At 45.2% G+C, this 24,786-nt stretch overlaps 3 protein-coding genes across 3 annotated transcripts in view; 1 reads left to right on the forward strand and 2 right to left on the reverse strand.

Annotated features, from left to right (window-relative positions):
• The window catches only part of LOC119404770 (importin-13), a 32,725-nt gene extending 23,916 nt beyond the window's left edge, over positions 1-8,809 (forward strand). Inside the window, exons 18-21 of the mRNA XM_037671429.2 lie at positions 2,414-2,472; positions 2,650-2,748; positions 4,807-4,994; positions 6,250-8,809. Coding sequence (XP_037527357.1) covers positions 2,414-2,472; positions 2,650-2,748; positions 4,807-4,994; positions 6,250-6,361 — 458 coding nt within the window. The 3' untranslated portion in view covers positions 6,362-8,809. The remainder of the gene's footprint in view (positions 1-2,413; positions 2,473-2,649; positions 2,749-4,806; positions 4,995-6,249) is intronic.
• Positions 8,810-12,384: 3,575 nt separating this feature from the next.
• Positions 12,385-13,314, reverse strand: LOC119404771 (proteasome subunit beta type-5). The gene has a single exon (XM_037671432.2). It carries the CDS (start codon positions 13,278-13,280, stop codon positions 12,444-12,446), a length of 837 nt encoding a protein of 278 aa, XP_037527360.1. The 5' UTR covers positions 13,281-13,314; the 3' UTR covers positions 12,385-12,443.
• A 1,538-nt stretch (positions 13,315-14,852) lies between these two features.
• Positions 14,853-20,374, reverse strand: LOC119404772 (transcription initiation factor TFIID subunit 8). The gene is made up of 6 exons (XM_037671433.2): positions 20,214-20,374; positions 19,721-19,819; positions 19,498-19,560; positions 18,686-18,810; positions 17,878-18,025; positions 14,853-16,732 (listed from the first exon to the last, which is right to left on the reverse strand). Exons 1-6 carry the CDS (start codon positions 20,368-20,370, stop codon positions 16,560-16,562), a joined length of 765 nt encoding a protein of 254 aa, XP_037527361.1. The 5' UTR covers positions 20,371-20,374; the 3' UTR covers positions 14,853-16,559.
• Positions 20,375-24,786: the final 4,412 nt, after the last annotated feature.

A 24,786-nucleotide genomic window follows, 5' to 3' on the forward strand; every position in this document is an offset into this window, starting at 1 on the left:
CTAAAGGCAAATATTAAGTCGACGTTGATTGTTGAAATAGCGGTCCAGAAACCTCGTAGCGCTGCTTTTGTGCCAAGGAAGTGCTTATTTTGAAATAAAATCACGTTTTTAGTGGTCCGCATCGCGTTAGCGCGCTTCAAATCTCCCGCCTGAAAATACGACTCTCATACGTCACTGCTGCCGTGCCCAACGTTGCCCGCTTTTACTGCGCGGCCGCCGACACTAGTAGCAGCCTAGCAACAACGGCGCTGCGGCAAAGACTTGCTCGGATGGGCACATTCAAAGCCGTCACCAAGTTGCGGTTGGTCTCGTAATCCTCAGTACGAAAGTGCAGCGAGCACACACGCAGAGGTTTTGACTGTTTAGCACACTGGCGCAATGGCATGACACTAAGCCACTTCGAGCGTAAGGGTTCATTCCGCGGCACCCAGTGAAAAGACACACCGGTTTCCTTGCTGCAGCGCTCGCGTTGTGCACCATTCGGGCATCCGGCAATATCACACGCATGCGGCATTTTGTCGAACTTCCTGTCAGAGCGACTTTCACGAGCGCGCAAAACACGCACGGCAGTACGCGATCCCGAAACTACCACTGAGACGGGCGAGGCACAGCTCGGCGAAAACGGAACCTTTGAACCACGCGCGCCGTTCCCCATGGCAACGCCACGGAGGTTTTGTTTTCCATGAATCAAGCGGAAACGAACAAACAGCATTTTATTACGTCTTTTGATGCTCGGAATGTTCTTTTTTTACTGCCGCTAGTTTGATTACTAGTGATTTATTGTAGGCCGACTTCCCTACGTCATCGGGATCACTTCGAAAATGTCCCACTCGTGGCGCTCATCATGTGATACATTTAACTTAATTTCTCGGTAAGTAGGGCACTGCTGTTGATAATATTGCCGTTTTAGAAGTTGTCATACATTGGGCTTTCACTCTGACATAAATTATTATTTGCCTTTAGTGTCCCTTTAAGGGGGGACCCTGCTTCGAAGACATACTTCTTTGTTTTTGAGTACTTTTTTATGAAACTATCGCAGCTCATGTATTTTTATGTCCCGATTTCAAATATGCAATCATTTTTCTAGTACACTATGCTGTTTTCAAAATATCAAATCTTTCATGTATATTGTTGGGAGCAATATTTATTTATAAATTGTAAGAGTTATGAAGCAAATCAGCATATCACAATAAGCTGGAATGAATACTGTTTGCAATAAAACAAAAATGGATGTTCTAGGCCCAATTGAACAAGAGTTATAGTACGTTGAACACTTGGCAAGTCAGCGATGTCAAGCTTGGTCAAACTGGGATCAAGCTGGGAATGTTCAACATATCATAACTTTTGTTCAAATGGGCCTAGAACATCCATTCTTGTCTTATTGCATACAGCATTGATTCCAGGTTATTGTGATAGGCTGATTTGCTTGATAACTCTCACAGTTTAGAAATAAAGCCTGCTCCTAACAATACAAAAACTATTTAATACTTTCAAAACTACATATTGTATTAGAACAATAATTGCATGTTTGAAATCAGCACATAAAAATACATAAGCTGTGAAAGTTTCATAATGATACGCTCAAAAACAAGAAACATGTTTCAGAAGCAGGGTCTCCCTTAAAGGGGCTCTACAACACCTTTTCAGCATGGCCAGAAAACGCTGCCGATCGGTAGTAGAGGCTCCCGAGAACGCGTGAGCCTTACATTATAGCGCAGCACACAGCCTGGAACTTGCAATTAATATTCAAAGTCTGCTACAAATTGCTCCCTTTTGTCTCGATAAATGATGCCATAAATCCGCATGACCGTACCGTAAACACAGTCCACAGCCATTGGCTGATTTGAGCATCGCGAGCTGCATATAGTTAGTGGCCACCGCGGGATGCTGCAACGTGCCCGCTCGATCTCTCGCGAAACAGCAGCTGATAACTGCAGCCGACACACTGGAAATTGAGGTGTCCATCCTTCGCAACCTTTAGGTTTCATTTGTCGCCCGTCGAAGGGACATAGAAAAGGCGCTTTTATTTTATTTTTTGTTTTATTTATAAATACTACAATCACTGGTGGGTATTTTGTAAGTTGGGAAAGTAGACAATACATGACCTGGTTGAATAAAATTTGTAGAAAAAGTAGTAAGCGCAACAGTGTCACATATTTCACGAGACCGAAAACAAAAAGTGGTGACGAATTGCTATATTAACAACAAAGGAAATGCAGTTTACATCTGTACACACACATTGCTTGATGCGTATATGGCCGGCAAGTGATTATGGTATGAGCGGTCTTGTTTAACTGAAGTTGAACTTCTCTCTTACATATATTGCTGCCCTCTGTTTCTTCAACTTTGTGCAATATAGTGGCCTTTTTTGCATGGATATCAGCATTGCTCTCTACCCTGCTTTCTGTTCAAGCTATTGTGGCCATTGGACTTCCCGAGAAAGGAACAGTCAAGGCAGCTGCATTTTTCCTGGTAAGGAGAACGTCACGCTCGGTCCTTCGACATGATTGCCGCGATATCCCCGGCACACGACACTTAATTGGCATGGCAAATTGCACGTAACCATGGTCATAGGGCACGATGATGGCTGGAGGGCAGGCTTCCTAAGTTGGCGTCACCATTGTTATGTGATGCTCTTTCTATTTGCAGGCTGAAGTTATCCAGCAGAGCCTACAGCATGAGACGCTTGTACAACTTGCACAAGTGGTGGACACTTACCGGATGCTTATTCTGGAGAGGTGCCTCGTGGTGAGTTTGCTTTTCAACATGCGTTTTTTTTTTGCGGGTGAATGTTGGCATAGTGCTGGCCGTTCCTTCCGAGCAGTGGCACAGCCAACAGCATAGAGGACAGTGTAGCTGCTATAGGGAGCGAAGTGCAGCTAAAAGGACACATCCCTTTGGGGATCTCTGTGCACACATCGTGATACTGCATCAAAAGCAAAAGCATGGGTGTAAATAGCAATACTTAAAGGGCCAGTAAACGGGCTGAGACATTTTTTTTACATCTACCAAACAGGCTCGCCAATTTGTACAGAAAGCCACGGCGATCACATTTTATGAATATTGCAGCGCGGCGCGCTGCGTAGACGCTCCATTTCGCGACACAATTCCTGCACCCATCTCCAGTGCCTGTCCAGTCCTCCTTGTACGTGCAGTGACGTAATCTTGCCCATGGGTAACATTACGTAGCCACCGACTTCGTCGATTGGTCCTCTGCAATACGAAACGGTGCCTTGGCCCTGCGGTGTTGTGGTTTTGGCCGCGCATTTACCGTGCTTCACCACGCTGTGAGGGTGACCCTAGCGCCGCTCTGACATGACACTTGGAGGGAGCCTTGCTCAGTCGTTGACTGTGTGCCTGACTTAATCACTGACATCGTGTTACGTTGCCTAAGTGGGCGTAGTCACAACAACAGGCTACAGCTACAGCTATCTTTGCTGCTGAGACAAGTGGGAAGGCTGAGTGAGAAACCGAAACCAGCTGAAGCGGGTTGTTCTATACCCTGTAACTTACTTATTAGAGCACTTATTCGCAGAGTTCTTGTGGCAGCATGTTCACATCGTACAAGTGTGCAGTTATCGCTTCGTCGCACATTTTGGACAGTGGGGTTTCTTACTGGCCCTTTAAATGGGCCCTGCAACACAATTCCCAAGTAATTGTTGTATCACAATTATCACAAGTAACGCAATTTTCCAAGTAATTATCGAATCGCCTCACTATAGGAGTTTGCCTCACGAATTAATTGCCACAAACATTTTTGGAACCAGTGAAGTACAAGTATTTACAGGAATTTGTCACACACTTCAAGCGCTTACTCTCTCCTTTAATTGCAATGAGCGTGCTGAAAGCTACACACGGGGGATGACACAGGGGCAAGAAGCAATGGTAGCATAAGTTATGACCTCGAGCTCTTTTTTTTGTTCCTCCTTTTTGATTAAATTTGCTCAGTTTCGTTTAGTCATGCACGAGACTGGGATCTAAGCACACATCTTGACTCGAAATTGTAATTTGAAAGTGCCACCTTTAAACTACTTCCACTGGTAGTGACCTTCATTTTGGCGCACAGTGTCTGATGCCGGGAAGCGAGGAGCCACCACTGCATCGCCTGCTTTGAAACGGTGTGATACCATACTGGACATATACCATCCTGGATGTGCACGTTTGGTTCCCAGTGTCGCAGCAAGGATGTTGTCATTAAATTGTGCCTGGAATTTATTCGCTTGTGCAACAAAACACCATCAAAAATCACTGCTACGCACTTGGGAAAACCAAACGTGTCTGCAGTGGTGCATCTCCAGTCCATGCTACCACTTCCTGTTTTTGCAGTGTACAAAAGCATGGCCTTCACTCTAGTCGTTCGAAGACTGAGGAAACGGCTGAGCTGGTGGCGTTCCTCCTTTCCCCCTCCTCACCCTCTATTCTCTTTCCCACCCCCTTCCTATTCCAACTGTACATGCTATGCAATGCCTTACCCTCTCCCATACTCCTTTCCCTCCTTCTCACCCTTGCACCACTCCTCACTTTCATTTCCCACCCCCCTTGCTGTGCTATACTACACAAGGCTATGCAATGATGTACTCTCCCCACCTGCCTTTCTTCCTCCTCACCATAACTTCCCTTTCCCACCCCCTTGCTATATACTATACTATCCATGGCTATGCTAGGAGCTGCTTGGCACATACCTGCTTTCTGGGGTGCATATCCGCAGTTTTGTGTCTATGCTACACGGACATTACCTTGAGCTTAAACAGCTCAGCTGTTAAGTGTGCAAGGAACGCAAAAGTGCCTGCTGTTGTATCACCACAGGTGGTCGGTGGTGGCCAGTCACCACGGTCATCGGTGGAACCCATGGCCGACGTGGTTCTGGCGCTGACCAAGCAAAACCTGCCGGCCACTAGCCAGTGTGTCTCGGAACTGCTGCTCTCGCGGCCAGATTTCCCGAGTCCGCAGCTGAAGCAGGAGCACAGAGTGCGCTACATGCGTGTGCTTCTTAAGTGAGCTCACTTTCGTAATAATTGTAGTTATTTGTTTAGAGAAGGGTTTTACACACGTGACAAATGCATACATACAATGAGAGCTCCACAGGTACCAGTAGGTACAGTGAGAACCTACTGGAATGAAGCCACTATACCTATTTAGTATAAAATGGGCTGCTTTTGCAAAAAAAAAAAAGAAAAAAGCTCAAATACATATTAGGCTACGTAATTTCAAAAACTGTATAAAAGATGCTAGCGAATACGTGTGAGCAGGACAAGGAGGCCTTCCTGAAAAATACATGCAAGCGTCGGAGGTAACATTGTCGAAAAGTCTCTAGATTTAGTATTTAGTAACCTTAAAAACAGTCATTCCTTTCTTGAGCCTGTGGGACAGCGTATCATCTCGTTTAATTCGTCAAGGATTTATGGCTAAGTTTGGTGCCTTATACCTATTTTTATCCCAAAGGAAATTTATCTCTCCATTTCTCACAGCCTCTAAAAACTTAAGTTAGTGAAGAAATTATTAGAGGATCATTGAAAGGTTTCAAGCAGCTTGTTTAGGTAAGGCACCATTGTGATGTTGAGTTGTTTCTTCTCTTTTCACACTCTGGCCAGTGCTCGCTGAGAGATAATAGAAAACTGTAGTTAGACAGAAAAAGGTAGACAAACAGACACAATTACAAGAAATAAGCAATTAAAAGTAACCATGATCACTCAGCAATTTAAAGGGCCCCATTACCAGGCCTAGTAATTATGCTGCTGGGAAAAGTTTTGTCCCCATGCTAAAGCTAAAGTGTGCGAGGCAGAATTATGCCAATTCTTGCAAAAACAGTCGGAAGAACATGGTTTAGTTAGCCTGACCTTGTTTCTATTTCAATTGTCCATGACTGTACAGTGCTCGGCGATCTATACTCTATACTCAGAGCGCGTGGCTTGCTGGCAGTGAGTGTGATGGGGAGAGCGTTCGTGACACATGACTGCATCTGGTTCAGTCTGCCATTCTTGAAGGCGCCTGGCTTCGGAACACTGCACTCACGTGCCACGTTGTGCGAAGTGGCTGGAGCTGGCGGGCGTTACGAAGGATTGCAGTGCTCCACCGGTGCCACCGAAAATTAGACTGAACGACTGTTTACCGGATGCAGTCACCATGCATCACACATTCCCGCCTTCACCATCACCTGACTCACCGCCAGTAGCTACGCACTCAGAGTATCGCGTTTCAGTCGCCGAGCACTCTACATGGCTGAACTTTTCTTCCTTCTCAAAAATGCAGAGAGAGATCCAACAAGCGCATCATCAAGGAGGCACTCGTGGAGATGAGCCTAGTGTGCAGAGGACTCATTGGCACAGAGTATGCAGCCCAGACGACGCAGCCCTTCCCGTAGGCTGCTTGACAATCTCTGCAAGGGGGCCATCCTTAGGGTGTGTCGGTCAGTCCGTGCTCAACGGAAAAAGGGTCTGCGCGTAAAAGTGTCAAATGCACAGAAAAGACGCGTGAAAGGACCGGATGTAGCACAGGCTCACAATATATGTAATTGAAAGGAAAATTAGGGGGGGGGGGGGGTATCCTGTTTCATAAACGTATGCTTCATTTCTGAGCGGATTTTCGTGAAATTTTCGCAGCTTGTGTATGTATGTTTATGTGACAATTTCAAATATGCGATAATTTTTTCTAGCACGAAATGTAGTTTTAGAATATCAAATTTTGATCTTGTAGGAGCGAGAGATTTTTTTTTTCCGAAATGTGAGTTACTAAGCTAATCAGCATATCCTAAGTCTGGAATGAAAATTGTATGCAGTGAAACAAGAATAGATCTCCTAAGATCATTTTAAAAAAGTTGTGATGTGTCGAACTTTTGTGAACGAGTCGGTGGGATTTTCACTCGCGAAAATTCAGCATATGGTAATTTTTGTCTAATGCTTGCACAAGACACATGAAATGTCTGATACTTTAAACAGTATATGTTGCACTACAAAGATGATCGTATATTTGACCTAACTGCGTCAAAAATACGTAACCTGTGAAATGTGCTCAAAACTAAAAATAATCGGTTGGGTCTTTTTTACATAATGACGCAAAGCCAACGGCATCAGCATGTCTTTTTTTTTTTTTAATCACAGACAAAGATTTATTTCTGCATGGCTGTATTTGAAAGGTTCATCCTTCAAATCTCCAACTAATAAGTGATGTATGGCAGTTATGGTTGTTCGTTTATACAATAGACTCTCAGCAAACGGAAATCTCTTAAATGGAACTGCCTCTAATATGATCGGTTTCGTACTTGAATCCTGCACTCCTGTTCATCTCTCAGTAAATGGAACTCCTATTAGACGGAACACATTTTTCTGATCCCTTCAGGTTCTGTTTATTGAGTCTACTGTATATTCACTTGCCAACCTGCCTATCAACAGGTAAGAACAAGTACAACACAAAATATGGGGGGGACAACGTTTTGTTTTGTAGTGGATTGCCAACATGCCTAAGCTTTCACGCTAAAATATCGGAGTTTGCACTACGTCCTGTCGTTTTATGCACCTTTCCTGTGCATTTCCATTTTGTGCATGAACTGTTCAGTCTGTGATATCATACTTCAAACAATGCACCTTTGTTTTGTAGAGGTGTGCAAACATTGCTTGTGGCAACAGTCGGTGTTCCACTGAAGTGTAGTACTCACCGTTGCATTAACCATTGCTGTAAAAGATCTCAGCCACGTGTCATGTAATCAAACGCTTCTGTGTGAAGTTGTGTGTGTGCGTGTTTGAGAAGCAATAACAAGACTGCCCGTGCCTCGTGCACTATTGCCAAAATCGTCCAAGTTACGTTCGTGATTCGCCTTAAGTTTAATGTTCCTCCAACGTATGTTCCATTGAGAGTTCACTTACTGCATGGCAGTGCTGCGCTCACGTGTAAATTTCCGGGCTACTGTAACTTTGCTGTTGGACAAAAATATCATCCGCTTGACACCGAAGCCCACAGGCATTTTTTTTAGTACTTTGACATTGGGCCAACTAAGGAATAACAGTGCTAAAATGAAATGACAAAGTACAGCTGCTCTATGCTTTAATTATACTGTCAACTTTAGTACCAGTAGTGTAGTAAGTCTGAATACTACTAGCAGTAGTACAACTAAAGGCGTGTACTACTAGTAGTAGTACCAAGAAGTGCAGCAAGCGCACAGAATCGCAGGAAGTGGAAGAGGCCAGCAAATGATGCTGCAGCTTGTATGCACTTTTATGTGACCGTGCCTGCGCTGCTAGAAAGTTTTGATTTTCAGGGTGCTGATTTGTTCAAGGGTTGGGCAGCATTACTTTATTCGTTAACTTTTCACCCTCTTGAAGTCGAGGCGGAGAGTTTTTGAGAAAAGTTTAGATACATTGGCATGTTCTTATACTTCAATAACAAGGGCAGTTTTCTGCTTTTTTTTTCTTTTTTTTACTTTGCTGTTAGGTTCTCTAGCAGTTGACACAGGAAGAGGATTTTGTTTGCTTGTTTGTGACAAGCGCTTTGGACCCGGTGAAAGTATCATAATGCAGCACAGGGCATGCCCTGTGGTCTCAAGGTGTGTGGTCCGAACATGAGCTACTTGTCATTGGTGCACTGTCACTGAGAAGAGGTTAGGGTAGCATTGGTGTTGTTGAAAATTCGTTGTACATTATTTTGCTCATTAGGTGGATGTTTGTTCACACTGCATCACAAAGTCTGCATCTGTACAGTTTTTGTCGATTGCTTTCTGTTTTTTTGTACAAATGACATCTTTTTCAAGGATCAACAAGCAACAGCTCTGTTGGCCTTGTTTACATGTACAGGTTATAAAGATGTTTGCAACAGAAAATCAAGACCTTGTCTCTGTATTCTTGCATATATTTCCTTTCTTCATGGAACAACACAATGTACGGGGTGATGAAAGAAACTCGAACAGCGCAGTGTGCTGTTTTTGTCGCGCTGTGACCTTGGTGGTAATAAAAAAACTCTATAATGGTTCTCTGTTGTATCATGGTTGACTGTTGGCAGTTTATTACCATCCAGGCTACAACCGCTTGAAAAGAAATGCGAAACAGCAGAGAATCTTGATGTCGCACTGTTTGAGTTTCTTTCAATCACCATAGTACATGGTGCATTTTGCATTGTATTCGTAGTTGCAAACAAATTCTAAACTGTTTATATATCCCAGATCTGATTTTTTTTTTCACTACTCTTCACGTCCATGCTCTCGAGATGCTTTGACCCTTCAGTTGTACCACGACTGGAATAGTACAATGATTCTACGCTGCCATGCCTCATTTACCTGATTGGTGCAGCACTTTCGATATTGCCAGATGTGATGAGCGCAGACTAGGTCATCAGTAAAGCTCCACTCGGATTACAGGATGTGAAAGCAGTGGTGTACTTACGTTTAGGTGAACATTATAAAGGCCCTGCAGCAAGAAAAGAAAAAGTTTAAAAAAGAAATTGTGATACATAGATCTGAAGGATTTGCGGTGATAGAATATTAGTGCTGTTATTCCTACTACTTTCAAAGGCGTGCACAATGTCAAAACAGAACAATGCTTCACCCATCATTGCACAGCTAGTCTTCAACGAGCACATCCTCGAGATTGCCTGCTGTTACATTTTGTCACGCCACTTGTCTAGGAGTCCACAGTATCAGCTGATCAGATGGCACCATGTTGGCTGAGTTGCTACCAGAAGAGTAAAAGACTATTGGAGGGAGGCGTTTTATGAAAATTTAAGGATGTGCTTTGCCTTTTGAAGCGAAGTCTGGTTGCCTTAGTGTGTAGTTGTAAACTCAGTTACAGTAAAGATGACGCATGTATTTGCTGTGGGAAAGCAAATACGTGCATAATCTCATACAGAAATGTTTCATTGGAATCTGGATACCCACGTGTTTGAGCAGTAGCCTGCATGAACCTTTCAGTTTAAGGGATAGCTGGAGAAATTTGAGATAGCAAGAAGTGAAGTGTTTACAGGACTAGTGGCAGAAAGCTAAGGAGAACTGCCTCTAACTTGATTGGTTTTGTATTTGACTGCAGCATCCATATACATATTGGTAAACGAAATTCCTATTAACTGCAAGATTTTTCAGGTTACATTTAACATTCTACTGCAGCGTGAAAATCTCATTTGCTGGTTAGTTTACCTTAACTTTTTTTAGTACAGATTAAAATAGGCCAGGCATTAGGGCAAATTGGAAAATTGAGCTTGGTCACTCGTAGCCCACTGCCCAGTTTAAAAAAAAATCGCCAGGTCTGCGCAGAACACGCAGCACAGTCTCATCGAAAGCTGGAAGAGCGCCCTTTCTAGAGCCCATAATCGACTCTCTTAGGGCACCTAATACAAGTACACATGCAAGGGTACCCACTACGCCATAAATAATTGTAACTTTCATGAAGTAGGGAAGCACCACTGTGCCATTATTCGTCATTCTGCGGAGAAGCGTGGTACCCGCTACAAATCTGTAAGGCATTATGCGCACTTTGTGCTGTGGCCGATGGCGATGAAGATTTACGACTGAATCTTTTGTAATGGGTTGGAAGCAATGAACAACCCGGTCACTCGTTGTGCAATTCACATTGTGTGATGCCTGGTTGTTATTTTACTCTTCTACGACGCTATATCACATATGTTAACACGATTGCTTGCCCGACATGAGACCTGTATAGGGCATTTTTGTGAGAAGTTTCAAGCACCAGCGTGGCCCTGTGGTAGAATACTTGACTGCCATGCAGCGGGGTCAGACTTCAAATCCCATCCGTTCCTAGAATTTTTTCTATCTTCAGGTTTTCTTATTTCGCGCGAGAGTGGGTACGGGCAGCGGCGGCAGCAGCGGACAACTACGGCGTCAAAAGCGGCTCTTGTGATCTCTTAACAGTTTTCGCTATAATATATATAAGGGCCCCAAACACCATCGCTCTCACCAGAGCCGTGGGCGAGCACACAGAGTGGCTGCTTACCAATGGTTAGGTAGGTGGTGGGTGGAAGCAAAGAATAACACTCACCACCGGTGGTATCTGTTGCCCAGGTTGATGCTTAGAAATTTTATTCTCATCTCGTTTCATTTTTTCTGATTCCGCGCGATAGTGGTTACGGACACTGGCGGCGGCGGATAATTACCCCACTGCCATTGTGATCTGATAACAGCTTTCACTGTAAAAGGGATGATCGTAGCATCAATCCATCCATGCTATATGAACCCCAAACTGGCTGCCCGAAGACATACTGAAGCAAACATTTCAACAGTATGGGGCATAAGTCTCCTGCAACAGAAGTCCTGAAACTACTCTGCACGTTATGTAATGTGGGGACATTCACCCTGCAAGACCTGTAGAAGGCATCCCCCTTTTGGGGACCCTGGGATTCAATGTGGACGGATGTATATTAACTTATCAGCAGTTTCAGTAGGAAAGAGACATTTAGAGTATCGGTTTTAGACCAAAAAAGCAGGATGCCTGTATTAGTGTTGATAGAACCAACACTAATACAGGCATAGGTATCAGACAAGTGCCGGCACTTGTCTTCATGTCTTCATCGTCAGTGTTGTGTCTTTTCATTGTGCCGTTTCATAATCATGAACCCTTACCAACTCGCCCAACTATCAGTGCTACATTATAGAGGCTTGTATGAACACAGCAAAAAATTGGATAGCCAGAATGCTAGTATGCAATAGATTAAAAAATGCCCTCTTATAACAAACTGGCCATATAAGTTCTTGTAGCAATCTGTTTCAAAGGGAATACCTATATGTTAAAAGAGGAGCTTTCATTAGAAGTACAGTGCACTACTGTATAAAGCCATATCACTATTTGAGAAAGCTTAGCTATGAAAAATATGTGTGCAAAATTGTGCAGAAAACGCTGCACATCTGTCGCAGCAATAAGTTTGGAAGCAACAGGCTTGACCGGAGGCTTCAGGATTTCACGACAGTGCGGCAAACCTAAACGAAACTGGCCCTGCAGACTAGAAAAAAGTAGTTGGCAAGTTTTGCGGTGGAAGGGAAGGAATAATGCTGAATGAACAAAAGTTTCCGATGTGACCAATATTGCTGCGTATACCTAAATATTTAGATATTTAAATGCAAAAAAAGAAGTTTACAAGAAGCTTGGTGGCATCTGCAACTGCTCGTTTTTGAAGAGAATGCTCATATAACTTCAGATTGCTTTGCATTTGCCTTTCAACCTTTTTCAGCAGCGATTATATTTACTGCTAAAGCTATTGTTCTGGGTGTGCCAGAACCATTAGCTGTGCCCCCCAAAAATATGCCCCATGAATGTCCACCCTGGAGCACTAGAAAGCTGATCCTGCTGCTACCTCGTAATAGCTCAAGATCCCCTTCAGACATTAAAAATACATCATATAAGATGTTTTCATTCTTAATTCGAGGTTCTTGCCTTTAGAAATCATGGTGTTACATCAAGGAAAATGACCTGTTTATTTGAGCAATAATAAAAAAAAACTGCAAGTACAAGGTATCACTGCATCTTCTCCGCTTCGTACTTGTAGTACAAGTCCTTACAGTCTTCTTCGCTGATGCACTCCCAGCCGGTTTCTTTCACACGGTACACGCGCACAATACCTCCACTGGCAGAGTCCCTGAAAGTGGCATGAAAAATGGCTTTGCGACCCAGCTCAAAGGCGTCTTCGTCCGACATGTCGTAGCTGTATCCGTTGTCGAGAACACCGTAGGCATACGTCGATCCGGAACCGCACGAGTAGAGGTTGCCCGGAAGCCGGTTGCCCTCGTTGTCCACGTAGTAGAGCCCGGGTCCCCTCTTGTCCCATCCGCAGATCATGACGCCCAGAGAGAGACCCATGCCCTTGTAGTTGTAAAGAATGTTGGCCAGCAGCTTTGAAGCAGCTGCCACGGAGATCCGCTCCCGGTTTCGAAGCTCGTAGATGCGGCACCGCTCGGCAAGGACACGCTGCCAGTAGACACAGTCCGCAGCCCCGCCAGCCATGGTTCCCAGGAGGTATTTGTTGATCACAATTATCTTCTTCACCGTCTGTGAGCCAATATATTCTCCCCCCGTGGCTCGCGAGTCTGCCGCCACGATCACTCCACCTTTGTACTTGAACGCCAGCGTAGTCGTACCTTTGTCGAAGCGGATCTTGATCTGCTTGCCGGCATCGTCTTTCAGCAGCGCTGCCATCCCTTCCTTGGGATTTGCAAACGGAGGTAATGCCAACTGCGTGTGGCATTCGAAGTTGGATCCGAACGTATCGCCAAAAGCGAGAAGATCTTGCTCGTCGAGTGAAGCTTTGCCATATCCAGCGTGCAGATCCAACTTGACGAAATCTTCGAGAGCCATGATTCTACAGAAACTGCAGCTCGCTCAACGTTGTTTATCTTCGCGCAAACCGCGTTCACCGAGGTTGCCAGGTCCGAAATGAAAGTCGCCAAGAAAGAAAAACGCCGGTTCATTGCAAGTGCGCATGAGCTCCAGGGGCTAAAAGAATCTACACTCGATAAATTCCTGCCAAGAATGCTAATCGTAGAGAATGTGAAACCGTGATATACCTTCTCTGTCATTACATGGGGAGGAGATAAGATTCGTGATAAGCTCTTTTTAGAGCGTACACAATCGGGGAGTATTTCCGCCACACACACACTAAGAAAAAAGCGAGTATTTGGGGAGTATTTCTGCTACAAAACAATAATCGTCATCTGGCTTGCTCGCGTTTCCTTTCTTGAAAACCCGGCTCTCGTCACTTTCCTATCAAGAATGTTATGTCACGCTGATAACGCGCGCGCTGTTCGTGACCGGCAAGTGCCGGGACCGCGGTGATAACGCGAGGAAAGTACGCGAGGTGGATGACCATTATCGTTCTGTAGCAGAACTACTCCCCAAATGCTCGATTTTTTCTTACACTCTAAAAAAAAGTCGGGTATTTGGGGAGTATTTCTGTTACACAACAATAATCGTCATCCACCGCGCGTACATTCCTCGCGTTATCACCGCGGTCCCGGCACTTCCCGGTCACGAACGGCGCTCGCGTTATCAGCGTGACATAGCGTCCTTGATAGGAAAGTGACGAGAGCCGGGTTTTCAAGAAAGGAAACGAGAGCAATACGGATGACGATTATTGTTCTGTAGCAGAAATACTCCCCAAATACTCGACTTTTTCTTAGAGTGTAGAGTGCACTCCACTGTAAAAAAACGAGTATTCGGGGAGTATTTTCGTGCGTTATCACTGCGGTCTCGGCATTTCCAAGTGCGCGCCACATAAGAAAAAGTCGAGTATTTGGGGAGTATTTCTGCTACACAACAATAATCGTCATCTGGCTTGCTCGCGTTTCCTTTCTTGAAAACGCGGCTCTCGTCACTTTCCTATCAAGAATGTTATGTCACGCTGATAACGCGCGCGCCGTTCGTGACCGGCAAGTGCCGGGACCGCGGTGATAACGCGAGGAAAGTACGCGAGGTGGATGACGATTATCGTAAAAAAAGCGGCTAAAAAGGGTGTCTTTTTGTCCCACAACAATAATCGTCCTTTATTTCGCGTGCCTTTCCTTGCATTATCGCCGTGCGCCCGGTACATCCAAGTCACGAACGGCATGCACGTCAGCGTGACATAGCACTCTTGATAAGAATGTGGCGAGAGCACATCAGATATTGTGCACCAGATTCTGTTAGATCCTCTTACAAAACCTGTTTGATTGTCAGAACAGGGTATTTAAAAAGGAATTGTCTTTGGTGTTCGAGATTCCCTGCACGCCACATGGTTTTTCATGCCATGTACAGAGTCAGGAATTTTGGAGATAATTTTGAGGGACTTTGCAGAACTGGATCTCTGCTGGAAAAAAATTCCCTTAAAATACTTCTTTACAAGCAAAAAGGTGCCGATTTTTATTTTCCGAGCAAGAATTTTATTGACATGTGCTTACTGAAATGTCTCCCATATTGGCTTCAACATGCAGTTCCTCTAGCCAACATAAAAAAAAGGGGGAGCAGAAGTTACAATTCAGCTCTACACTACAATTTCTCATAGCTGCTGTGACATTTTGAGACATGAAACACCATCAGCCACTACATTTTCTATGCATTGTATTCCGCCCTGCTAAAATCCTGGTAATGGTGGTTGCAGGAGCACAAAATGAATAAAAAAACAAATTAATCAGTGAAGGTGTAATGTATTTATATTCAATTATTTTAGCTGCACTTCTAGTGCAATTCAACACCACAAAAGTTGATCACTTACCCGCCACAATGGTCTAGTGTTTATGGTGCTCATCTGCTGACCCGCAGGTCGCGGGATTGAATCCTGGCTGCAGTGGCCGCATTTCAATGGAGGCAACATGCTTGAGGCCCGTGTACTTAGATTTATGAGGACGCTAAAGAACCCCAGCCATCGAAATTTCCGGAGCCCTCCACTACAGCGTCCCTCATAATTATATTGTGGTTCTGGGACGTAAAACCCCCCAAAATTATTAGTTCACTTTTCTGCACCAAAATGTAAGAATGATGCACAAATGCCATTCACACAAACATACATTTTAATGGTCATCCTAGTCACTTACCAATCCAGAAGGGAAGGCATTGCCCTAAACATTAGGGAAGGGGGTGTTTTCTTTAAGGCATATGTTATAGTACCTATCTGACAGCAATGCTATGAATGCACGTAGTTATCCTGTATTAGGCACGCTGTACTAAGAAAACAGGAGGAGCACAAGTGGGTATAGATGGTATTGACAAATTCATGCCTCTGCAACAATGCCCACAAGTTAAGAATAAAAAGGGGGGGGAGGTGGGGTACAGATGGTAGAGGTCATTATGCTGCTGAGTGCATATAGGGGAAAGCGATTGTGGGAGCCAGGAACACATCAGATGTCGGGTATTGGACGACACCTACTGTAACTGCAGGTAGGGAGTAAAATCACACCTGAAAGGGTGCAACATGTTTTCATGACACAAGTCTCTTGCAATGAAACACTAAAAGTCTGTTCAATAATGGGACATCAGTCACTTGTTTCATGTCACCTCTGAACTAGTTATATGGTAGAATGAAAGCTTGCAGTCTCTCTCTGAGAATGGTGTGTGACTCAGAACGCTGCTAAAACTGCCCATCTGAAAACGCACACAACCTTTACTGCCACCATGATGATGTCGGCGTTTTACTTATTGACCGTATACCGACAAACGCACAGGAGGAATGGCGCTAGTCTGTTCTTGGTGCCATGCTGTTTCAAGTCCTCCAAGAATCGTGCCACAGGATATTTATTTCGTGTCCCGCATTAACACTGCGCAGGAAAGTTATCACTGTTGTACTTCTATTTCACACAGTCCTTCTTGCCTGACGTCCATGCGCGACGACCAGCTACGCAAGACAGCAAAACACGTCACCAACACTCCACTGCAAAGCACGAGATCTTCCAACTAACCAGTAAAATCGAAAACAATGCTGTGTAAAGGTTCCGATTGACTGTCTGGCAACACTGACAAGCTGTCCGTTTCTTCAACGTGAACATGTGGCTGTCGACAAATCTTGTAAGCCTGCTCAGCTCTGTGCAGAGTTCCCTCGCAACCAGCTTGCTCTTCTTGAAGGATTTCAGTTGAGCATACACGTGCTGTTGCTGCCTCGTCGAGTTGTCACCGCTTGCGCTTCCGCGGCATCTTGACCGAGCGCAAGTAAGGGTTGTCAACCAGTTCAGGTGGCCGCTCGGGACTGCTCTTGGACTGTTCCTCCTCCTGCTGCTCGAACACCTGGTCCTTAGGAAGCAGTGCAGCTAGGTACGGCTGGGCCATAGGCTTGCAGGCTATAACTGTGACGGAACAGAGAGGACGTAAGAAGCGAGGGTGAAATTTCATGGCTGAATGAAGTGAAAAGCTAAAGTCCCTAGATTTTTTTTCTCTTCGTTGTTAAGCAGCAACAACCACTGATGCGCCACAGACAAATCTCATTGAGTAATGCTCGTTTTTGGCAGCCATGCATGTTCTTCCTAGCGCTTTTCCAGCGCCTGATGATTTCTCCTCCCACTAATCCCTAGTCATCAGTGAGTGGGGGGACGCGTCCCCCGCTCACTGATGACTGGGGATTAGCGGGAGGAGAAATGCGCATCGCGTTCACATATTGTCCGCTGAAAGGTGCATGGCTAATGTACTTAAACGCTCGTGTATTTGTAAATCTTCTAGGTTGGGAAGAACATGGCGGCAGATGCCGGCTGCGCGTGAGAGAAGGTCGTGAGTGGAGGCAGTTGTTGCTACTTAAGTAAAAGGGAAAAATCTAGGGACTTTATAAGAAGCCAAAGTACCTTTTCCTGATATCACCTTAGAAGTACTCTTTCCACAAAAACTATCCTAGGGAACTCTAGCACCGCGTTCACTAAGACACTGAAGATAATTGATGCGTTTGTCTAATCTTCACGCTGCTATTACATAATTAATTACATAATTAGACATTTTCAAAACTTCCGAGCAGTCATTCTATAACAGTGCGAAGCAAGACATCATGGTACCAATGGCACAACCAGGGGGGGGGGGGGCAGAGAGAGTTCACCCCTTCCGCCCCCCCCCCCCCCAAAAAGCTTTCAGTTTGCATGTGCATATACACACACACATACAAACACACGCACAAACTTGTGTAAAGGGTGGTTGAACCACAACCCCCCAAAAAATTTCTTGCTACGCCCCTTCTTGGTACACATGATCACTGTCGATAGTTTTAGACATAGCACAATACTTTGTTAATAAAAACGAATTTCCAAAGCCACAAGATACTTTGTAGATGGAAGAACAAAGTTTTGGGAAGTCCACCGGCAGAGTAACCACTGACAAATCTCACACCGCATGAATTGGCATACTTGCAGCTTTGATCAAAAGTAGGAAAAAAAAGTTTCTGCCAGTCCTTTTTGTAGGGTACTTCATGACGAAGGTGAGCTGCTATGAAAGCATCACAGCCGGTGCTTACGAGGGAATGGAGCTGACTGGTCGGCAAAGAGGCTCTGAGTGGGGCCCGTCTTGGCCACAAAACGGGTCAGGGCGCGCTCCACGTCTCGCTTCTGGCTGGCCAGCTTCTCCCGGATAGCTTCGTATTCTGTCACGGGCTGCTTGTGAGTCTGTAAGGGACGTTGGCAGGAAAGACAGTGCATGCAAGTTGAACAAAATGCAGAAGGTTAAGTGACTAGATGTGTTTTTCAGACATTCACGGTTTAATGTTGAAACACGACGGCTGGCATGCAAACACGGACACAAGAGAGAAATCGGGACAACAAATAACGTTGCCTAACAACTGAAAAGGCGCGCAGCAGCAGAAAAAAAAAAGTATTGTGCACGCCCAGGCAAGAGGCGACACCTACCAATCTAATACAGTCTTTTATGAATCCCTACCAACTAGCTCAGCTTTCTGTCATTCTATGCTTACTACTAGTACTTTTTTGTTTGAAACACTTTTTCAATATACATACCATACCCTCTGTAGCAGCTTGGTTGCTATGGTACTTCATTGCTCAGCAAAAGGCCACAGCATTGCATCAAGATGCTAAAAACTGACCTTCACATCTTGAAGCCACTTAATTAATGTCATGTTTCCTTCGCATTTCTTAGCTCGACCTTTTTCTGCCTGCTTAATTAATTGTCTATGAATTCTGTTTTGAATAAATGCCTGTCTTGTACCGGTGAACAATGAGCAGAATGACAGCTGAAATATTTAGGCCCTATTTCCTTACAGAGAAACGGAAGAGTGCTTCCAAAACAACCCAATATCGTATATCACTTACTGGTGTCCGGATGTAGGCATGTGGATCGGGAAACGGCACCATGTGTTCGGGGATGTGCGGCGGCAGGGGCTTCTTGTCTCCGGCCTGCAGGATCTTTGGTGTCGACGATCGTGCCTGTAAGCCCGCTGGTCATACGCAGAAAGCAGGTCTTGATTAGAGTTTGAAGAAGGGTAGAAGTAGCTTTTTATTTTTCCGTACCAAATCAAACAACTTAACAGCAACATAATGTGAATACAAAACAAAACAGATGCAGACCACGATGAGGAAATTGATGCCTCAGCTCCCACGTGGAAGGCAGAATGTCCAAGCTTTGAATAATTTCTCACCAACCGTACGAGATTTTGTTAGACTCTACTTCATTAACATGCTGCTTTAATACGGGATCAAGAATATTTCTATAATCAACTTTCAGATAACTGAATATGCTGCACAAAAGTCTTTCAAGTAGAATTGTGGCCAATAAATAGTGTCAAGTAAATAGTGTCACTAACCTAATTATCCCTTTAGAAAGTCCAGTGAAAGCAGCAGAGAGGCTATCATTACATATTATTCTTCTATAATACATAATGTGTGTTTAGGAGTGCGTAATACTTCTAAACACACATACACAAATATGCTTACTCTTATATAAGAGTATTTGTGTATGCATGCTTTAGGAGTATGTAAACTGACATCTGCAATGAAGAACAACTTTTCAGGAATTGCTAGTCCTATGAATACAGGGGCAGGGTAAGCGACTGGGCCCAAAACAAATCTAGTTGTAAAGAAGTTACATGCCAGGCGTAAAACAAAGATGTAAAAGCTCTTCTTACGTGTCGGCAGTGTGATGCGGTTGGGACGCTTGACAAAGCCCCACAACGACTCCACGTTGATGCCTAAAACGCAAAAATAGTATCAATATGAATCAAACTCACACGAAAGGAATGTTCGCACTACGTTCGTAGCACATTTGTTTCATGCTAACTCGCGCGCCGTCCATTTAAGTCAGCGGATGCTTTTCGTTCAAGTCGTTTTGACTGACGAGCGATTACTCACCCATTTCGATGAGAGCCACGAACACATCTCCAGACAAGACCTCGGTCCTTCCAGAGAGCTCGCAGAAAGCCCTGCTGCTTCGAGCAATCTCGATGAGACCTGAAAAAAGTTGCAAGACACGCTCTGCAGCAGTCATTCGGCGACATATTTCGTCAAACTGAAAAGGTGATTACAGGCACAGGCACAGGTCGCTGATATACATGACACATCTCTCGTGACTTCTTCCAGTCAGCACGGTTCTGACAGTTGCCGAGCTGGTGCTACTTTTATGAAAGTTTACGTTTATGAAAGTTATTTTGAAAGAATCCAGTCGAACGTAGTCACTTCCGATCGCGATCGGTTCCTTTGCGCAAGTTGCGGGAGGAAGCCAATTAAGGTAGACAAGGTCGATCCCGATTGAAATTTAATCGTGTCAACGAAGACGTGTCTCGCTGACACAGGCATCGCAGTGCGACTGAATTGGCCGAGTCAATTCTCACGCCGACGCACTTACAGCTTTGAAGCATCTCCACGAGAGACTCAACTGCTGCTCGCTCTGCGCTCGAAAAGCCGGTTTCAACGCAGATCGAGCACACTGCCGCAAAGAGAGCTTTTCGTCGTGGGTTCACAGGACCCGCGTCGACCGTGGACGACGCCATTACCATTATCATTGCCGCGGTTGCCGAGAGAACTCTTGTTATCCCAGCATGCTGCATCGCCAAAACATCAGTATTTAGAAGACTAGTAGACAGATGAAGTCCTGTTACCCTTTCTTTTGTGACGTTGCGAGTTGCTCGAGTTGCTCGACTCAAAGAACAACAGAGAAGGAGCAACAGATTTCAAATCACTGTGGCATAAATAATTACTAAAGAGTCAGGCGACGTCACGACCAAGTTAACCCGTTGCCGGCTTCTGACCACAGCCAACATCATCTCTACATACAAGTAGTGACAATAGAAAGCAGACGAAAAACAATACGCAGGTGATGGTTTCCGAAGTGGGATGCATTCTGTGGTCTTTGACGTCAAGCTAGAGTGACGTGACGCACGTTTATAAGCAAGAACAAATGCCCAAATGCTCCGCGTACGGTTGCCGAAGCGGATACGAGCCGAGCACTTCCAAGGGCCGACACTTCTTCGGCGTACCGAAGGAACCCGCGCAAGCCGCCAAATGGAGTGCCGCGCTTGCTCGCAAAGGAACGACGCTGGGCGCGAAAAGCACGATCTGCAACCTGCACTTCTCGGACGACGTTCTGGTCAAGAACTACGAGCACGTCGTCCGAGGCAGCCTGGTGCAAATCCCTCGCGGTCGCTGGTGCCTCAAGCCGGGAGCTGTACCGACTCTCCGACTGGCAAGCTGCGTTGAAAAACCCGTCAGGAGGAAAAGGCAGCGCTTGGCAGCGGTGAGTGGTTCGCTGGATCAAAGTGTAGAACGAGACGAACGCTTCGCCGCGCTCGTGGCGAGTCTGGCTGAGCGCAAGGACTTGTGCGGATGGAGTGTTCACGGCTGTGGCGATGAGCTCGTTGCCTTGTGTAAAATGAGCGTAGTCGACTCAGTCGTAGTCGTTGAGAAAGCTGTCGTAGTCCGCGACTCTTTGGAGGTGACGGTGAACGCGATGGGACGCGTTGTGCGGACGGATCACTGCCTCGAGTCGCCTACTGTACGCGTCAACGACGTGGAAGAGCTCGCCGAACTTGTGGCCCGTTTAGACGCGCTGAATATTTGTTCGGGCTGCCCCGGTGGCGAGGACTCGAGCGATACCGAACGCCCGAGGACGTTCGGAGTGTTTAGCGAACAGTGTCACGTGCTGTCGATGCAACCGGTGTGTTCTGCGTGCCAGCTTCTTGGTGACGGCAGCTAGCTGTTACGGTTCAGCTGTCTTCCGAGACTTAATTAACATTTACGGCCGGTACCGTACGACCATTGCGTGAAGGAGTCGTCAGAGGCCACTGATGAAGCCACACCGCCTATAAAGCACTGTCAAACATGAAACGCCTCGAGTTTGAGGACATTACAACGCAACATCCCAGTTGAAGCTATTGGTAACAGCTCTTCGCAGGTATGAATGGGCTAGCTGTCTGGCAATTGTGCATTACTGTTGTGGTCACTTTGAGTGTTCACTCCACTGACATGATTCCCAAGTTCCCGCGATGAGTACACCGATACAAGCCTGCCAAGGTCTTTACCAAAAACATCGTAGCAGATAAGCTGTTAGTTGCAGTAACGTAAGCCACAGTGTTATTGATGATGTCATAGGAAATTCAGTGCTGCATAGACCAGCATGTGTCACTATCTGTGGCGCAGGTGCATCCTCATTGCCAAAAAATGTAGGACTACTCCATTTAAGCCATTAACAATTAAAATCCACTATGTCGGAAAGTGAAAAGTCTAAACATGTGCGAGAGTGCTTGAAAAAAATAGAGCGAGCAAAGACAAAATTTTGCATCTTCTTCTGTGGTATATATGCAAAGAGAGAGAGAGGGGTAAACTTTGTTTCTTTGGTACCACATGAAACTACTCCTAGGTCAAGCTGTCGCTGTGTAAGTTGAGCTGAGTCTACGGTATTGGTGACGAGTTAACTTGACTGCAGTAGAGAGGTGTGCTGCATTACATGCATCACTTGCCCCGGCAGCTCTGGTGTCCTCTTGGTTGCAATATGGTCAAGGTTCAACCCCTGCTGACGTCTGGATGATATCAGAGCGCAAAAGAAGAAAAAAAAGCACCTGTCTACCACACTTCATATGTACATTAAAGAGCCTGCATTGTTGCAAATCATATACAAGCCCCAGCTCTGTGGATAATTTTCATTGACTTCGGTGTTGTTGCTGTTTTTTGGAGCTACAGTTGAACCCCTTTATAAAATACGCGTACCGGGGAGCAGTTCTTGTCCATTATATAAGGTGTCTCTTATAAGCAGGGTACCAGGTTCTCATTTTCTGATCAACCCTTATTTCGATGTAGGCACACTGGTGTCTTTTATGCCAAATGGTCTGTTACATCAACTTCTCTTATTATGGGGTTCAACTGTAACACAGTGAGAGGCAACATAAACATGACAGAGAACCAGAAGCAAACAAGGGCGGGGCATAAACGGGAAGCATGGCAAGGGCATCTAATAAGAGAGCGTACAGCGAAAAATGGTCACTGCATGTTGAAAAAGAAAACGATGCGCGTGTGGTACTATGGGCAACATGATTACACCTAACCTTACACCTTTATGAGCAACATCATTACACCTAACCCGATTGCTGCATGACATTGGCTAAGTTCACTCAGTGTTGCGACACCCTGTTAACGTCCGGGACTCCTGCTCCACCAGGCTGAGAGTAACTTTAGTATCAGATTAAGTTATTTTGTAAACACTCTCCAATCTGCGTACCTTCCATTCTTTTATGTGCGAGAACGGTTTAGTGGAGCTCCTGCGGTGTGAAAATGTGTGTCAGCATTCCTTGGATGTGCACTATAGCAGAAGTAAAGGCTATATGTTCTTACTTTTTACCCACGTGTCACTTATTTCAAAGCTTATCAATACTTGCCAAACCTTGAAGTGGATGGAAGAAGACATCGAAAAAAGGTGGACATTTTGCAAAAACGCAAGGGTGGATTCATGCTTGGCAAGTGATGATCTGCTTGTTAGCACAATAGCGTTAAAGAGCCCGTGTTGCAGAAATTCCAGTGGTAGCAGCATCGTTTGTGAGCAAAAATCTCAATGAATGCAAGAAATAAAAACTAGGGGTTCGAGCCTGAATCGAACCCAGGCATTCTGCCTGGCAGTCAGGTGCTCTACTACAGATCCATGGCAGTGCTTGAAATCGCTTTAAAAAATCGCTTATCAGGCCTATGCAGGCGTCTGATAGCATGAGGAGTTGCTTTTAAAAAATGCAATATCGTGTGGCTGAAGCTACAATCTCACCTGGCATCACACCACGTGAATGGTGCAACAATCGGGTGGTTTAAAGGCTTGCCCATTACAAAGTGCTCAGCCATAATTAATCAGCATCGTGCACAGCATAAACAAACTGTGAAGGTGTGCGTATTGCCTTATGGACGTCTAGTGGGTACTTCGTTACTCCGCAGAATGAATTAGGGGGTAGTGGGCACTTCACAAGTGTACTTGCAGTAGGCATTCTAGGAAAGTTTTAAACAGCCAATGTTACACACACAGACAATCCGTGTGTCGCAGCACGGTTGAGCTATCCACCAAGAAGCGAAGCATGGCAAGCGAATGAGAAGGAGCTAGTATAACGGAGCCCCATTACACTATTGTGTTCCACACTAAAAGGCGAAGCATAAGTGCTCTCCAAGTTTTTTTTCCATTCTTTTTGTCATTGGCTCAAAAAACCACCATGCCGCCGTTATCACGGTCAGCCATTTGGCTTTGGTGATAGGGAGAATGACAAAGAAAAAACTGCCAGGCCTGCACTGAAAACCCAGCAAGCACAGTCACAGCGAAAGCTGGAAGAGCAGCATTTCTAGACCTGGTTGTAAACTCTCTTGGGGCTATGAATACAAGTACAGTAGCAAGATATCCACTACGTTACAAATCATAATTTTTGTGAAGTTGGGAAGTGCCCACTATGTCATTATTCATCCTTTTGCGGAGAAGCAAGGTACCAGCTGCACATCTGTAAGGCATTATGTGCACTTTGTTGATGCAACGGCTGATGACGATGAAGAATTATGGCTGAGCCCTTTGTAACTGGTTACGAAATTCGCATTGTGCGACGCCTGGTCGCTATTTCACTCTCCCACTACGCTATATAACATACGTTAACGTGAGAAAGAGAGAGGGGGGGAAAGGACTTTATTGAGACCCTGAGGAAATGGATCATAGGGGCCTTATAGGCTTCCTTGGCAACCAATACAAATGCACTTGCGAGGAACGCACTTCGCTATAAATCATAATTTTTGTGAATTAGGGAAGCAGCCACTATGTCATTTTTAGTCATTCTGCGGAGAAACAAGGTACCCGCTAAACACCTCTAAGGCATTACGTGCACTTTGTTGATGCTGTGCTTGATGACGAAGAATTATGGTAGAGCCTTTATAATGGGCTGGAAGCATTCAGCAACCTTCTCGCGCAATTC

This window comes from Rhipicephalus sanguineus, chromosome 9, assembly GCF_013339695.2.
Source record: "Rhipicephalus sanguineus isolate Rsan-2018 chromosome 9, BIME_Rsan_1.4, whole genome shotgun sequence".
Classification (NCBI taxonomy): Eukaryota; Metazoa; Arthropoda; class Arachnida; order Ixodida; family Ixodidae; genus Rhipicephalus; species Rhipicephalus sanguineus.